General features: G+C 42.4%; 1 protein-coding gene and 1 long non-coding RNA gene across 8 annotated transcripts in view; one reads left to right on the top strand and one right to left on the bottom strand.

Moving 5' to 3' along the window:
• The window catches only part of MYOM1 (myomesin 1), a 169,673-nt gene that overhangs the window by 20,582 nt on the left and 132,110 nt on the right, over nucleotides 1–16,981 (top strand). For all 7 annotated transcript variants that reach the window (XM_075585274.1, XM_075585277.1, XM_075585276.1 and 4 more), the window contains 2 exons: nucleotides 4,314–4,430; nucleotides 7,324–7,540. In XM_075585274.1, coding sequence (XP_075441389.1) covers nucleotides 4,314–4,430; nucleotides 7,324–7,540 — 334 coding nt within the window. The remainder of the gene's footprint in view (nucleotides 1–4,313; nucleotides 4,431–7,323; nucleotides 7,541–16,981) is intronic.
• LOC142486874 (uncharacterized) lies at nucleotides 2,609–5,851 on the bottom strand. Its single transcript, XR_012799069.1, has 2 exons — nucleotides 5,767–5,851; nucleotides 2,609–2,745 (listed from the first exon to the last, which is right to left on the bottom strand). It is a non-coding gene; the product is annotated as an uncharacterized LOC142486874 (long non-coding RNA).

Below are 16,981 nucleotides of genomic sequence, written 5' to 3'. Positions count from 1 at the left end.
CTCTGGGCTCCTCTGTCATGGGAGATGATGTTATCTCTCAGACACAGAGGAGACCCAAGAAGAGCATGCTGCCCCCTCCTACAGAAGTACAAGGGATCACCCACCTATACAGTCATCTATAAAGGTAGGGATCATGTGGGGGTGATTAGTGGGGGAAGTTTTGTTTTGGAGGGTCCCTCTTACCCACATGAGTTCTGTTTTCACCCCCCAGTCATAGGGGGGATTTAAAGTTTTGAGTGAGATGAACTCAGGTTCTTTTTTACTCTTAGGTGTGTGTGTGTGTGTGTGTGTGTGTGTGTGTGTGTGTGTGTGTGTGTGTGTGTGTGTGTGTGTGTGTGTGTGTGTGTGTGCATCCCTCCTCTCTCTCTGCCTCTCTCTCTTTCTCTCTCTGCCTCTCGCTCTCTTTCTGTCTCTCTCTCTCTCCACAGTTGTTTCTGAGGTGTTGTGTGAAAAGCAATCCCTAAACACGTTGCATTTGTATTTAGATTGCGCTTGAACACTTCTATTTCACAAGATCCCACTGGCACATTTCTATTCTTGCAAATATGGGGTTACCTTTGGTTGACATTGGCAGGGCCCTCTCTCAGTTATGAAATCCCCAATATTGTAAGCATAAAACTCTGCCTTGTGGGTGTGTCAAAGGGCACGATTACTCTGGCATGGAAGAAACAAACTATTTTTATTGTATCTGTCATAGAACGGAGCAATCTTTATAGTCAGCCTTTGTATGACAGTTAAAAGTGGCCCATTGCAGGATACTGTACCTTTGGTTGTCTTCTTTCCGAAATCATTAGTCTTCTCTGGATGCATCATTGTTTAGTTACTGTAATTACACGAGAGCGGCACATTAAAATCTGTGTAATGCTACTTTGGGACCGACTAGCCTCTTCTCATTACCACATTTTTCTTCTTAAAGTAGACAAAATGACGGGTTACATGGTGCGTTATATGGCCCATTCAGACAAAATGTAGATAGGCATATTACTGCTTTGCAAAAACAATAATAAAATACCAATATTTTTTGCAAGTTAATGAGATTGATGATGTCACGTGACCTAATACACCTTTGGCACCAACATCTAATAAAAGTGTAACTTGTTCAGAAAAAACTTAGTACTACAGTATATACCACAAAACGGACACAAAAATCATTGTTTACAAATGTAACTGCAAAAATCTTAACATTTATTAGCCATGCACCGGTAAACTGCCTTGGCTGTGAAGGGGTTACACTGGGTTTGATCTTGTATGAAATCTAATAAAATAGGAGTTTGTCATTAGACTCTGATAGTGCCAATTGGGACACTGGCATCGTACTGTTTTTCGTGAAGATCATTAGTTCTCTGTTGAAACATCGTCTCTGGAAAGGGACAGTATTACTACCAGGCAAAAATAAAAGTGTTTTTAACATCATAATAATGTAATTGGCTTCCTTAAAAATATTTGATAACCCATAATTCATTATCAGATGTGCATTGAGCTCCCCCATTGACTTTGACTAAGAATGCCATTGGAACTACTCACAGATGTAGCATGGCTCACTGTTCTCAGTGCCGCGATTTTCACTGTTCCCGTACAGCAACATCTCTCCCGGCTCAGAAAATAGTAAGCTTCTTAGGAGGATTAACTCCACAGGGTAACGTGCGTCTGACTGGGACCCGCAGCATTAATCATTGGGCCATCTGCAGGGAGAAAATACCCGCACTTACTTTTTAGATGAGCTGCGCAGCTGTCTGCAGCCGTCTCTCCATCTGCAGCCGTGTCCCCGCAGCGCTGAAGGTAAGATGCAGTACTGTACTGTATTTCCTTCCCCCTGGATGGTGTAGATGCCCTTATATGTGTCTCTACATCATGAGGGGGAGACTATAGGGCCATATATGATCATCTACACCATCAAGGGGGCTGGACAGGACATGTAACATATCTGTGAGTGTTGCGTGTCCTGTCCAACTCCCTTGATGATGTAGATGACCAAATATAGCCATATTGCTTCTCCCTCATGATGTAGAGACCCATATAAGGGCACCTACGCCAGCCAGGGGGAAGGAAATACAGCCCTGCATCTTACCTTCAGCGCAGGGACAGGGTTGTAGACAGAGAGATGGCTGCACAGCTCATCCAAAATGTGAGTACCTGTTCAAAGGATTAACACCACAGGTGGCCCGTTCAAAGGATTAACACCGCAGAGTCCAATTCAAAATTATGGACACCCCATCCGGTCTGCAAAACTTGCTGTTCTTGTGGCTGCGATCAGGCCACGGTTTTCCGCATTTCTTTCCATGGCCGTAAGGACAGTAAATCTCGCTACATCTTTAGATACAAGGGTTTACTGTTTTATCATAGAATAGATTAGATAAAGATCATAACAGCTATCCAAATCATCTGGTTACCCTGGAAACATTATGTTTAAGAACAAATTTAAAATACTTATCTAGCTCTTTTTTCAAGTTCCAATTATCGACATTTAATCCATTGGACATATACTGTAACTACTATTAGTTTACTTTAGCAGGGACTGTGCTTTCAACGCTTGTTTGAGAGTAATCTGGTAAATGAATCTCCACTTAATGGCTGCGTGAAAAAGTATTTTATTATGAAATAAGAAACATTGAAGAGTTAATACTTTTAATGAATTACTTTTTTTTCAATACAACATTGAGGGCCAGGATGTGCATTGCTATTGCCTTTGTCTATATTGGTGACACCCAGCCGTTGTTCCATACGTTTTGAAGTTGGATGAGCCTTCTGTAAAATGAAACATGGATTCCAGTGAGCATAAATTCACATTACAAGCACACATATATTACAAAGCAGCCAGATTTCTTAAGATTCAGGTTTCACTGCAGGGCTGTGATAGAGTAAAACTCATGGCCTTGCATGGAAGCGGTCGTTGAGATGAAACTATATGTAGCTTTGAAGGTTGGTTGAGCTAGGGTGAATGATTCTTAACTGTCTCTTCAGAGAACCCCAGACAGATAAGGAGTGAATAGCATCATTGCATCAAGGTGATGTTGTCCAATTTTGTTCCACTTGGACCAGTGAGCGAATTGGGGAGCAGTTATAGGAAGAGTTAAGGGATATTGTTACTGCAATATTGTATGTATCAAAAGTTGTGCCTAGAACTGGTGCAGTTTCCCTTTTTTAAATAATAATATGAATGTCTGTATTCTTTGTCGGGGAGTTTTACTTTAATGCATCATTATCTTTTTGGATCAGTTAGGCACATTTCTATGATCTCTGGTGTTACTACTGTATATGTTACACTGCATTATAAGGAAAACTAAGCAGGAGAGAAATCAGTGCAATTTACTGGTGATAATGTTTGCCAATTGTTTGGAATCGACAGGTTGTCCATGGGTAATGATGGTCATGGTATGGCAATGTGTGTACAGTAATATGTCAAAGCTTGTATAATCATTATACACAGCTTCATTGACACCAGTGTTTTCAAAGTGTAAATCGTATCGTCAACGTATTGTTTCCAATCATTATTATTTTAATTAACATATAAAAAGGTTTTAGTTACAGATTTGTAACTATGGTTCATTCTGAGATGAGCTGTGCTGACACAAGGTTATCCATTCAGTTCTTGACTTTGCCCTTGACAATGTTCCGTTCCCACCCCTTTTCTATAACACGCAATTCAAGTTGGAGGTTATTATTTCTATGTTCTTTTATCATGAACTAATGATGCTCAATCATGGCAATATGCAATGTTTCTTTATTTTCATTTCATAGTTTTGGTGCTGTTTTTGCCCCACTTTTTTGCTCTAAGTTTGCAATCAGGAGACATTGAAAGATATTAACACACAGTACACTTTACATTCAACTTTGTTCAACAACGTGGTTAAAGCAAAATCAGAAAACATGAAACAACCTTGTTCAGAATAAAGTTATGTTTTGATAATGAATATAAAAACAAGGCTACTCACTTTTTCTGATGTTATAAAAATTATATGATGTTATGAAAATGCTAACAACTACTGCACTATAACTCACTGTAACAAAAAACTAAATCAACATTGTGCCTGTTTTTTCTACGGTTGATAGGAGATGTATTCCTTCCACTGTGTGCATGTGGGGTTAGTAGATAAGTGGTTTATATAATTTATTATTGAAAATATTTAACTGGAAACTACTTATTGAGATAAATATCTGGTGTGTGTTCTGGATTCCATTACATAGCTAAGGTCCTTTGAACTATGTTTTGCTTCATGAGTGACTTTATATGCAAAATCAATTTTTGGGTCATTTGCCGTTACTGTTGGACTGATCACATGTATTTTATTCTTATTATGTGGGTTCCACTTCAGGCTCAAATCATCTCATAATATGATAGACGATAAATCATATACGCTGAGTCCCAGAGCAAAGAGATCAAAACAGATCGCCCCATATGAAGACTATGTGGTTCCTGTATTTAGAGGACGGTACGTATGCTTCAGTTTTATATTTGTGTCTGGTATTCCACCCCCGTGACTTTTTTTTTTTATCCCATCTGCCCCCCTCCCCCTCCCCCCATGTGTCACACTGACACTGCACGTGTCCTGAGCCAGACCAAAATAGAAAGACACCGTGATCTTCCTTCCTATTGTCTCTGGACAGGTGGGAAGGACGCAAATATAGCCTCCTGCAATAAGGTTTGTCATGGGGCGCATTCATTCCAAATATGTTAGGGTCACCGTAATAGAGATGATAATGCGATGTCTATGATATTCCAAGGCTAACCTAAGGAGTTAGTTGTGTTTTCAGTGGAAACGTTCGCACCTTTGACACTGTCACATGTTGTCTCTTATGTTGACTCGGATAATACTATGTGCCGTCAAGTTTGTTTGTCAATTGAAAAAAATATTTTAAAAAAAAATCAAGGCCCATTAAAGCATTTCATGTTTTCCGCAGCGTCACTTTCTGTAATGCAAACCGTGTATGCATATACAGATGTAGCAAACCTTACCGTTTGCATTGCAACGGTCACTCAACCCCGACAGTCGCGCCCGGAAGGATTAACGCTGTGGGGGTCTCATTCAGAAGCATGGACCCCCCCTGTAGTGTGATAGCGGCAGGCACTACCCCCTGGCTGCCGACTGTTGCTTTTTCGGCCGTGACGCTGGAGACAGGAAGTCGTGCTACATCTTTGATTGCATGCTTAAAACTGTCGTATTGTACTTGGATCAAGCAAAAGAGGGGAATCAGGACGAAACAAATTGGGTGCCCCTAGGTAGTGGGCACTGGGGGAAGAGAGTGCAGCAAAATGGGTGCACAGGCAAAAAAAACCTAGCTAAAGAAACAGCATAATAAGCAAGGGGGAGGGGGCTAAGCACACCAACAAAAAAAGGTTTACTGCAAAAAGATAATTTAATGACTGGGATAGTCAAACGCATCCAGTATTGTACTTCGAGAAATGAAAAGCTTGAAGTGCCAAAGAATCTTTGTGACCAGAACGTCACCGAATTTAATTCCGAGGGGTGTGTGGTTGTTACTATAGAACAGGGGTGGGGAACGTCAGGCCCGAGGGCCGTATAAGGCCCTCGAAATCATTTGGTCTGGCCCTGCTAAGGCAACTGCTATAACCGGGGTCACGATAATTTTAAAAAAATGGCCGCCGCGCGCCCGATTGGGAGGAGGTGGTGTGAGGTGCCGGCAGCCCTACACGATCCACAGCAGCCACTGTACTAGCCCCAGCAATCCCCCAGCAGCCACCGTACTTCCCCCGCAACATTCCCCACACTTCCCCCATGCATCTCCAGCAGTTCCCCCCGCACTTACCCCAGCATCCGCCCTACACGATCCCCCCAGCAGCAGCAACTACCAGAGGTAGGGGGGCAGGGTTCTGTGTGCCTACATGCCTGCCGTGTGCCTGCCTGTCTGTGTCTGTATGGCCCGCGAACGATGTTATAAATATCCAAATGGCCCTTGGCAGAAAATAGGTTCCCCACCCCTGCTATAGAACATGTGACTCAAGAGCTCTCCCACCATTGCCTGGATAGAACAGACAACACTCCTTTGCTTGCAACCAGTGTCACTGCAGCAAAAAAAGATATTAATGAGATTATAAATGTACAATTACATTGTATCCACTGTTGTAGAAGTTATTGTGTGCCGAGGCTACTGTTTTAACTTAAGAATGGGGCTTCAGGTCCCCAGAATACACAGAGATACTCTGCATTGTTATACATTGGAGCATGTTCATTTCCAACAATAATGTTATAAATGCCTCCTGCAATAAAAGAGTTAACAATTCACATACTATAAGTCTGTATAGCCATAATGTAATATCAGTGTCCAGCATTTTACCTTGCTCGCAGGGCATTGTATAGGATTTGAAAGGCAAGATATATGGCAAAAAAACCTGACAATATTGTTAATAAATTTGATGGTTGCTTTTTATTTATGGTGTATACAGTGCTACAAAAGTACTGAGGAATGGTCAGCATTATAAAGCATACATCTCCTGCAGCAAGTGTCAATGGAACGTAGAATGTGGAATAAGACCTTTGTCCATTGTTGCCCTTGCTTGGATTGAAGCTAATTTAAATCCTTCTGATTTAAATAATATCCGTGAAACCGCAATGTTTACTCTACTGTTAAAGTCTAATTGTATTTCTTAATTGTTCCCATTATGTCGGAGCATCTAGGCTTCAGTATAGTATGTCTGCATATATAACGTGACATTAGTGACCTGTACTTAACCCATAGTAATCTAAACTGTTTTATCTAATTTCTTATGTGATCACGTGCACCTTCTTTTAAGCCCCAATAATAATAATAATAATAATAATAAAAAGAATCACCTGTAAATATAAAAATTGATTTTCACGTATCATACATTACAAGTAAACCTATTTGTTAAAGCTGAAAATATACATTACATTTGTTAATGCATTGCAGTTTTCAATTGAATGTATTTTTATTTTTCACATTTATTTACGTTATACAAGCCAAGAAGGCCCCAGGAACTGATCTACTGTATGATCCTTAAACTTCCAGGGACCCCACGATTCCCGAGATATCCACAGTTGTATTCCAGTATGCCATCTGGGTCAGCATCACTCTGCTAGCCAATAAAAAGCTGTTATCTCCCAGATGATATATATATATATATATATACAGTATACATACTATACAGTATATAGACACACTTAGTTAATTTTATATATATATATATATATATATATATAGAGAGAGAGAGAGAGAGAGAGAGAGAGAGAGAGAGAGAGAGAGAGAGAGAGAGAATGAATTTGTGCTTATTGTACATCATTTCTTACTTTACAAATTAAAATGATTTCTCTTCAATGGGTACTGAACTGTTTTTCTCTCTTATAGTCGGCAATATTTCAGCGGAGTCACTGATACTGAAGGAGAAAGGATTAAGGAGGAGACCGCAGGTTATCTTTCCAGCAGGAACCTGTTTTCTACTGGTCAAGGGGTTAGTGTGTCAAGGGCAACATCGTCATCATCAGCGTATTCAGAAAAGTATCAGCAGAAGTCAAGAAGTGTCTCAATAAGAGAAAAAGCAGAGCTCTTATTACTCAACAAGACGGTAATTAAATGCACTGGGTGGAATTCTTCAAACATATGCAATGATTCACTGTACTATCCAACATAAACAAAGTCACAGCAATCACTTACTTACCGTATTTCCTCGATTGTAAGACGCCTTCGATTGTAAGACGCATCATCGATTTGGTCCTTACAATCAGGAAAATTACTTTTTCACTCACCATGAGAGGTCCCATGTCAGCGGAGGATGAAGCGGGCGGCGGCAGGAGAGGTCCCACGTCTGCAGATGTTTGAAGATGAACAGCGGGTGGGTGTGCGGCAGCAGAACAGGTCCAAAATCTGCAGGTGAACGAAGATAAGAAGACAGTGGGCATGCGGTGGGGTGAGGCGGCAGGAGATCATAATAGCAGGAGAGCTGAGCAGGAGCAGAGCAGCATAGGGGGAACGTCTTGGGAGGTGCACACTGTAACACCGGAAGTCAGACACCGGTCTACTTCTCTTGCTATTATGATCTGTTAGCCACCTCTTATTGTGTAAAAAAGGTGAATAACAGGTGCTACTTAGTGAAATAAAGTGAATAAATTATAATATAAGGTGATTCTGATGAAATTAATGACCAAACCCCTTGGTTTAGAATAAAATCTATGTGTAAATTGTAAGTGCGCATTTTATACCTTCTTTTTATACATAAAGTTTTCATACTGATCGCACTATGTAGTTCTTTCCCTCTCTCTATATATACACATTGCCGACGGAGAATCGCTAGGGGGTTCAGCTCACAGACATCATCAAGGGTGGCAACCCAATTTGCCAACTGCTTTGATTTTATCTTTGCTCCTGTGAGTAGATCAGCTATACGAGCCAAGACATTGCCTGTATACCCACATATTTCATAACGTCTGCACTTATATATATTTTATTCTCTTATCCCCCCACATGCTCCCCCTGGATGTTTTGAGATAATCCTGTTAGCCACCTCTGCCACCGCATGCCCGCTGTCTTCTTATCTTCATTCACCTGCAGACTTGGGACCAGTCCTGCCGCCACCGCACTCCCGTCCATCTTCAACCATCTGCAGACGTGGCCGCCGCCACACACTTTGTCCTCCGCTGACATGGGACCTTTCCTGAAACATGTTAAGTTTTTTTTTTATTAATAGATCGATTCTAAGACGCATCCCGATTACAGACATGTGAAAATCGAAAAAAAAGGTGCGTCTTAGAATTGAGGAAATAGGGTAGTTTAATATGTAAAAATTGATCACATTTTCTTTGTCTACTTGTAAGTGATAAGTAACTGGTCTGGTAAATTGCTAGTGTTGGAAACCGCAAAGGGCAAGACATGAATGAAAATGGAGGCAAAGACTAGCTGAGCGGTAAGAATATGGACATTCATGTTGGTGAACCCGGTTTTGAAACCCACTGTCAGCTACTTGTGACCTTGGGCAAGTCGCTATCTCCCGGAGCCTCAGGCACTATAATCTGATTATAAGACATATGAGACAGGAATTTATTCTGCCTGAGAAATTCTATGTAGGGCACAGTGTTGTGTACCATGTCTGCGCTATATAAGAAACATATTATTGTTCTTTTGCACAGAGTCTTAAAATATTGATGAATTACATCTGCTACAGCAGCAACAGCTTAGAGCAAACCCTGTAAATATAGTATGTTTAGTGATTATGCAAAGGTATAAAAGCAAATGATAAATCTTCTAACGTGTCTCACCTTGATTTTTGGAAAACAAGTACTAAAGAATGACGGTCACCAACTTTTAAGTGGAAAGCCTTACCCAGGAGCTCTCAACTCCAGTCCCCAAGATGCCCCAACAGGTCAGGTTTACAGGATATCCTTGCTTCAGTACAGGTGGCTCAATCAGTGGCTCAGTTGAAGACTGCAGCACCTGTGCTGAAGCAGGGAAGGCCTTACACCCTGACCTGTTGGGGGGGGGGATCTTGAGGGCTGGAGTTGAGAAGACTTTGAGGGCTGGAATTGAGAAGACTTTGAGGGCTGGAGTTGAGAAGACTTTGAGGGCTGGAGTTGAGAAGACTTTGAGGGCTGGAGTTGAGAAGACTTTGAGGGCTGGAGTTGAGAAGACTTTGAGGGCTGGAGTTGAGAAGACTTTGAGGGCTGGAGTTGAGAAGACTTTGAGGGCTGGAGTTGAGAAGACTTTGAGGGCTGGAGTTGAGAAGACTTTGAGGGCTGCAGTTGAGAATACTGCCTTACAGTCTTCAGAAAGAAATTGACAATGACAGCACTAAGACTGCAGTGAATCAAATTCCACTGCTTCTGAATCTGCCTAATTCTAACAACTATCTGAATAGATGAAGCCTCACTGATAAGAAAAAATACCCCCAGATATGTTAACACCATCAACCACTTCAGTGTTTCCTGACAAAGAAATTGCCAATGTTTATTTACTGGCTTTCAGTCTGTACATATTGTTTGCTGTTTTCAAACCAAACACGGTGCAGTTTTGGACTAAAAGAAATGTGCAAGGGTCCTGATTTCAAGCTATGTGTGCAAATCTGTTTATAGTTGTATGTATTTATATAGCGCCATTAATGTACATAGCGCTTCACAGTAGTAATACACGTCACAATCATATAAATAACAAATAATACAAATAACAGATCATGGGAGTACTGTAAGTGCTTCAGACATAAAAGTGCAATTTCGGAAGAAGAGCTTACAATCGAATTGGTAGGTAGGAAAAACGTACAGAGACAGTAGGAGGGAGTTCTGGTAAGTGCATCTGCAGGGGGCCACGCCTTATGTATCGTGTATAGTATTAACCATGGTGCTACTCATATGCTTCTTTAAGCAAGTGTGTCTTAAATGGGTCTTAAAGGTGGATAGAGAGGGTGCTAGTCGGGTATTGAGGATAAGGGCATTCCAGAGGTGTAGAGCAGTTAGTAAGAAAGGTGTAAGGTGGGAGAGGGCTTTAGATACAAAGGGGGTAGAGAGAAGACATCCTTGAGCAGAACGCAAGAGTCGGGATGGTGAATAGCGAGAAATTAGGGCTGAGATATAGGGAGGGGCAGAAGAGTGTAAAGCTTTAAAAGTGAGGAGGAGAATTCAGTGTGAGATGCGGGATTTGATCGGAAGCCAGGAGAGGGATTTCAGGAGGGGAGACGCAGAGACAGATTTAGGAAAGAGTAGAGTGATTCTGGCAGCAGCATTTAGGATAGATTGTAGGGGAGAGAGGTGAGAGGCAGGAAGGCCGGACAGCAGGGGGTTGCAGTAATTGAGACGGGAGAGAATGAGGGCCAGTGTCAGAGTTTTAGCAGTCGAGTAACAGAGGAAAGGGCGTATCTTTGTGATATTGCGGAGGAAAAAACGACAAGTTTTAGAAACGTTTTGATTGTGAGAGAGGAATCGAGTGTGACCCCAAGGCAGCATGCTTGGGCTACTGGGTGAATGATCGTATTTCCAACAGTAATGTGGAAGGAGGTAGTAGGGCCAGGTTTGGGAGGAAGTATAAGGAGCTCTGTTTTTGCCATGTTAAGTTTCAGTCGGCGGAGGGCCATCCAGGATGGTATTCGAGAGAGACATTCAGAAACCTTGGTCTGTATAGCAGGTGTAAGGTTAGGGATTGAAAGGTAAATTTGTGGGTCGTCAGCATAGAGGTGATATTTAAACCCAAAAGATGTGATTAGGTCACCTAGAGAGAGTGTGTAAAGAGAAAAGAGAAGGGGTCCCAGGACAGAGCCCTGGGGTAACCCCACAGAGAGATCGATAGAGGAGGAGGAGGTGTTAGCAAAAGAGACACTGAAAGTACGATGGGAGAGGTCAGAGGAGATCCAGGATAGAGCTTTGTTCCGAATACCAAGAGTATGGAGAATGTGGAGGAGAAGAGGGTGGTCCACGGTGTCAAATGCTGCAGAGAGGTCGAGTAATATGAGCAGAGTGTAATGACCCCTGTCTTTGGCAGCATGGAGGTCGTCGGTTATTTTAGTGAGGGCTGTTTCAGTAGAGTGAGCAGTGCGGAAGCCAGATTGTAGAGGGTCTAGAAGAGAATAGGTGTTGAGAAAGTGTAGCAATCAAGAGAATACAAGACATTCAAGGAGTTTGGAGGCAAAAGGCAGGAGGGAGACAGGTCGATAGTTAGAAGGACAGGTAGGGTCAAGCTTGCTGTTTTTGAGTAATGGTATAACGGTTGCATGCTTGAAGGAGGATGGAAAGTTACCAGAGTAGAGAGAAGAGTTAAAAATCTGTGTGAGCATAAGGATTATAGAAGGAGCAAAAGGTTTTAGGAGATGGGAAAGAATGAGATCAAGAGGACGGGTGGTAGAGGGAGAAGAGGAGATCAGCAGTGACACATCCTCCTCCGAGATAGCAGAAAAAGGGTCAAGAAAGGCAGGAGGAGATGTGGGAAGCGATGTGGGGTGGGAGGAGGCAACAGATGAGATGTTCTGACGTATGGATTTCACCTTTTCCTTAAAAAAGTCAGCAAAGTCCTGAGGTGAGATGGAGGAAGAAGAGGAGGCAGCCGAGGGTGGTCTGAGTAAAGAGTCAAAGACAGAAAAGAGTCGACGTGGGTTAGACTTGTATGTGTTGATTAGTGATGAAAAGTAGGTTTGTTTAGCCTGAGAGAGGGCAGAGTTGAAACAGGACAGCATACATTTGTAGTGAAGGAAGTCTGCGAGCATATGAGATTTCCTCCAGAAGCGTTCAGAGGAGCTAGTGGAGGAATGCAGCATGAGTGTGTGGGAATTTAGCCAGGGTCTTGGGTTAGAAGGGCGAGGACGGCAGAGAGAAAGCGGGGCATGTAGATCAAGAGAGGAGGCTAAGGCAGAGTTATAGTTCCTGACAAGGTTGTCAGAGTCTGAAGCAGAACTGAGAGAGGAGAGGGAGGAGCATCAAGTGGAATCAAAAGCTGTTAGGTTAATAGAGCGCAGGTTTCTGCAAAAACATGGGCGAGATGGAGAGGGGGAGAAGCGAGAGAGAGAAAATGAGATGAGGTGATGGTCAGAGAGAGGAAAAGGAGAAATGGAGAAATCGGTGAGAGAAAAGTTTTTAGTGAAAACCAGGTCCAGGTAGTGGCCATCTTTGTGGGTGCTGGCTGCAGTCCACTATTGAAGGCCAAAAGAAGAGGTTAGAGAGAGAAAGCGGGAGGCCCAAAGAAGAGAAGGGTAATCAATGTGGCAGTTGAAGTCCCCAAGGAGAAGAACAGGGGAGTCTGAGGAGAGAAAGAAAGAGAGCCAGGAAAGGCAGAGGGGAGATGAGTAGAGGTAGGTGGGCGACAGATGACCGCCACGTGGACAGGGATAGGCGAGAAGATCTGGACTGTGTGAACCTCAAAGGAGGGAAAAGCAAGAGAGGGGGGAATAGGAAGGGTTCGGTAACGGCAGAGAGAGGAGAGCAGGAGACCCACGCCACCACCCCTGCCATAAGGGCGCGGGAGAGGGCAGCTTCCAAAGCAGAGTCAGACTGAGTGAGCCAGGTCTCAGTTCTAGCAAATAGGAGCAGAGAGTGAGAGAGAAAGAAGTCATGCACAGAGAGGAATTGGGTAGAGTGTGTGAGAGAGGGGGGAGATGGACACCTCCCCCCTGCTCAACAACCCGAGGTCTGGGCTGAGACTTTAGTACTTGGCCCTGGGAAAGCTGTCATTGGTCCTGACATGGTCATCTTAATTTCTGCTATATGTGGTACTAGTTGTACTGTAAAGGATTATTAGTAGTTGTCTGAGCACTTCCTGGTTTACATGGGGTGGGCCGAGTCAGCCATGTAAAAGTAAATAAAGCTGCATGAAGTTCAGACCTGTGTCCAGTGCTCTCTCTCTAGTGACAGTTATCGTACATGGTGTCAGAAGGCTGAACAGAACACCCTACTTGCAACTGCATCAGTATATATTTGTGAGTGTGGTTTCTGATTAATCAAATATACTGTATAGAATTCTCAGCATCAAAGTGAGAGAGAAGACCCTTAATCTCAGTGTGTACACAATGCAGCATGGGGCCCTCACAGTCTGGTATTCTGAACATCAGATCACGGCCCCAGTGCAGTTTGATTTTAAATCTACCGGCCAATATGGATCAGATGCATTTAGCTTCTCAGACTTGCGGCAGGTTTAGACGCTAAAAGTAAGGAATGTCGTCAATTCCTTGTTGTATACTTTGGGAGATGAGGCAGATGATATATTGTGTATTTGTTGTTGTTATTCTTCATCTGGAGGAGAATAAAAAGCAGTATGATAAAGTCAAAGGAGCCATCAATCAGCCTTTCGTAGGAAAGCGCAATGTGATTTAACATGAGACAACAGCAAGGTTAGAGTGTGGAAACATTCAGCACAGCAGTACACACTTTTCCAGCGAACAAATTTGGTTCTCCCATGGAAGAGTTAATAAGAAACAGTATTGTCATTGGTTTAAGAGACAGTGAACTGTCTGAGAAGCTGCAGCTGGTTTCAGAACTGGCATTAGCTAGAGCAATATAACACGTCCAACAGAATGAAGCTGGAAACAGCAGTCCCTGTTTTGTGGAAGCCATTGTCAAGCGATAGCATTCGACAGCAAGCTCAAAAGCCAAAAGGAGTGAGAGAGATTTGCAATACCAGGAATAGAGTCTGCAAAGTAGACTTTTATAATAAACCGCTCAACAGACCAAGGATGACACACATTCAGCAAAGATGCAGTAAAATGTAGTGAGGTGCGATTAAAAGACATCAATGAAAAGAATGCCCTGCCAAAGGGGCGATGGGCCACAGGTGTAATAAAAAGGGCCACTCTGCAGCAGTGTGCCGCTCTACTGGGAACATTGGTAATCTCGTGGACATGAAACCATTCTAGGGGAAGAGGAAGATGTTGTCTCCCTGGGGAATTGATAACAAACTTCCCTACAAATTGGTTGCAAAATATAGTTCCAAATGGAAGATGTCTAAACTTTAAGCTTGATACCAGAGCAGCAATCACAGCAATTCCAGCAACACAATGTATTAAGGTCCAAGGTGGTGAGTTATCATTATCACAACCAAGAAAAATTCTGTATGGGCCTGGAAACAATATTCTTGAAGTACAAAGATGCCTTAAATGCATGTTGAGCGTGGCAACCGTATCACAAGAGAAGAGATATATGTGATTCCACAAGTTTCAAAAGCACTGTTGGGATTACCAGCGCAAGAAGCATTAAACCTTGTACAAAGAGTGAATGAAGTACATGAATGTCTTGAAATGTTAATTAAAACATACCCAACAGTATTTGAAGAAATGAAGGGGGTCATACTGAATAGAGCTTAAACCAGAGCCATTTTATATGCTTTGGCCACAACTCGGCGTGTACCCCATCCGGTGAGAGATTAGGTAAATACAGAGCTGGACAGAATGGAAGCCATGGTAATGAGGGTTTCAGCCTACAGAAAGGTGTGCTGGAATAGTAGTGGTGCCAAAGGTAAATAGTAAGATAAGAATTTGTGTTGCTCTTACTCACCTGAACATATGGGTACAAAGAGCACACCACATCTTACTAGCAGTTGACCAAACTCTGGCATTGTTACACAACTCTAAAATATTTACCAAACTAGATAACCGCTTTGGGATTTAGGCAGATTCTTTTAGCCAGTCACTGTTCCATCCTTACAACCTTCACTTCCCTATTTGGTTACTAATACAGTAATCTCCTACCTTTTGGAATTTCATCTGTACCAGAGCATTGTCAGCTGAGAATGTCCCAAATGCTGGAAGGATTTGAAGGTGTGATGTGCCATGCATACAATGTACTTGTACAGTATGTGGCTCTAACGAACAGGAACATGACAGCAAATTGCATTAAGTCTTGAAAACGTTTCAGCAGGTTGTACTTACCCTGAATGACAAGTGCCAGTTTGCCAAGAATCAGATAGTGTACTTAAGTCACAGGTGTTCAGCAGATGGAGTAGAAACAGACACACAGAAAGCTTAAGCTATACTGGAAATGTCAGAGCCAAGTTCTATATCAAATGTTTGAAGAGTGACGAGAATGGCAAATTACCTGGGGAAGTGTTTGCCTCATCAGATTTATGAAAGTCCATCTGCAGAAAAAATACTGTTAAAAAAGACGCAGTTGTGAATGCAGTTTGCACTAGTAGTTCAGCTACAGAAGTACAACTGGTAACTGATGCCCAGAAGGCTGATCGGACTTGGCAGTAAGTGATCAAGTACATTCAAAAGGATTGGCCAGAGCCAGGATGTGGGTCCATTCTGGTGAGTCAAGCAAGATCTTCATCCAATAGGTGATTTTTTGTTAAAAGTAGAAAAGGCTGGTGATTTAAATTGATATGAGAAAAGAAATATTAGCTAAACTCGATGAAGGACCCCAAGGAATACCTAAATATAAAATCTGGATATAACAGTCAATCTGGTGGTCTGGTTTCAGTGTGCAGATTCATCACACAGTAGAGTCCTGTAAAACATGTCAAAAGCATAGCATGCCAAGAAGAGAACCATTAATCTCATCTCCTCTCCCTCAATGGCCCTGGCAAAATGTTGGTGTTGGTGTTGATCTGGGAGAACTCGACATACTGGACTATTTCTCAAGACATATAGAGGTAGCTAAATTGACAGGTACGTCAACTGATAGTCATCAAAGCTCTTAAATATATATTTGTAGGACATGGGCTTACAGAATTTGTCATTTCTGGCAGGGGCTACAATTCAGTTCTCCATCCTTTCAGGCTTTTGATAAGAACTTTTAATTTACACATATCACTAGCAGTCCATGATATCCACAAGCTAATGATGAAGCTGAGCGAGCAGTGGCAACAGTCTTTGGAAAAAGACAGCAGATCCCAGTATTGTGCTACTGGCTTATTGAGCAACATCATTACAGCATGGATTGTCACCTACACAACTGTTAATAGGATGGCAACTGCACACTCTTACCCTGTAGTTAACATCTTGTTTGAACCAAAAATGGCCAAACTTGAAAGGATTCTGAAGAAGGGATGCAGACAGTTAAAGATGTCAGGAGTATTATTACAATCAACAGCATCGTATCCGGGCATTTCCACAACATAGAGAGTTTGGATAACAACTTCCTGGCTCTGTGGTCCACGAGGCTGAAACTTCAAGGTCCTACTTTGTTCAGGCAGCAAAAGGGCGGGTTCTACACAATTGCTTCCACCTGCATCCTACTGGTGAGCAGGAACTAACTGACTGCCAATTAGTAGCAATAAGCTACTCCCACTAGACTAGGTCCCCTAGACCTTCTGCCACTGAAGGTCTGGTGGATTTGTACCATACATGGTTGCATAAATCTAGTAGCCCCCTACAAAGATTATAAAGAACGGTGTCACTTTTCCAAGCTAGATTGACAGCCAGTGTGTTAGTTATGTTTGTTTGTAATATATGTGGGAATCTGTTTCACCTCTGCTAATGTATGGTTATGTTACATTTGTTTAGAGATATATGTTGCTTCCTGAGAAGTGTAGGTCACAGGTACTCTGAGCACTTCTTGGCTTATTGGGGGCAGGCAGATGCCGTCATGTTAAGCTGACAACTATTACA

The sequence above is a fragment of the Ascaphus truei genome, chromosome 2 (genome assembly GCF_040206685.1).
Source record: "Ascaphus truei isolate aAscTru1 chromosome 2, aAscTru1.hap1, whole genome shotgun sequence".
NCBI classification, from domain to species: Eukaryota; Metazoa; Chordata; class Amphibia; order Anura; family Ascaphidae; genus Ascaphus; species Ascaphus truei.
This window is presented reverse-complemented; position numbering and strand designations above follow the sequence as displayed.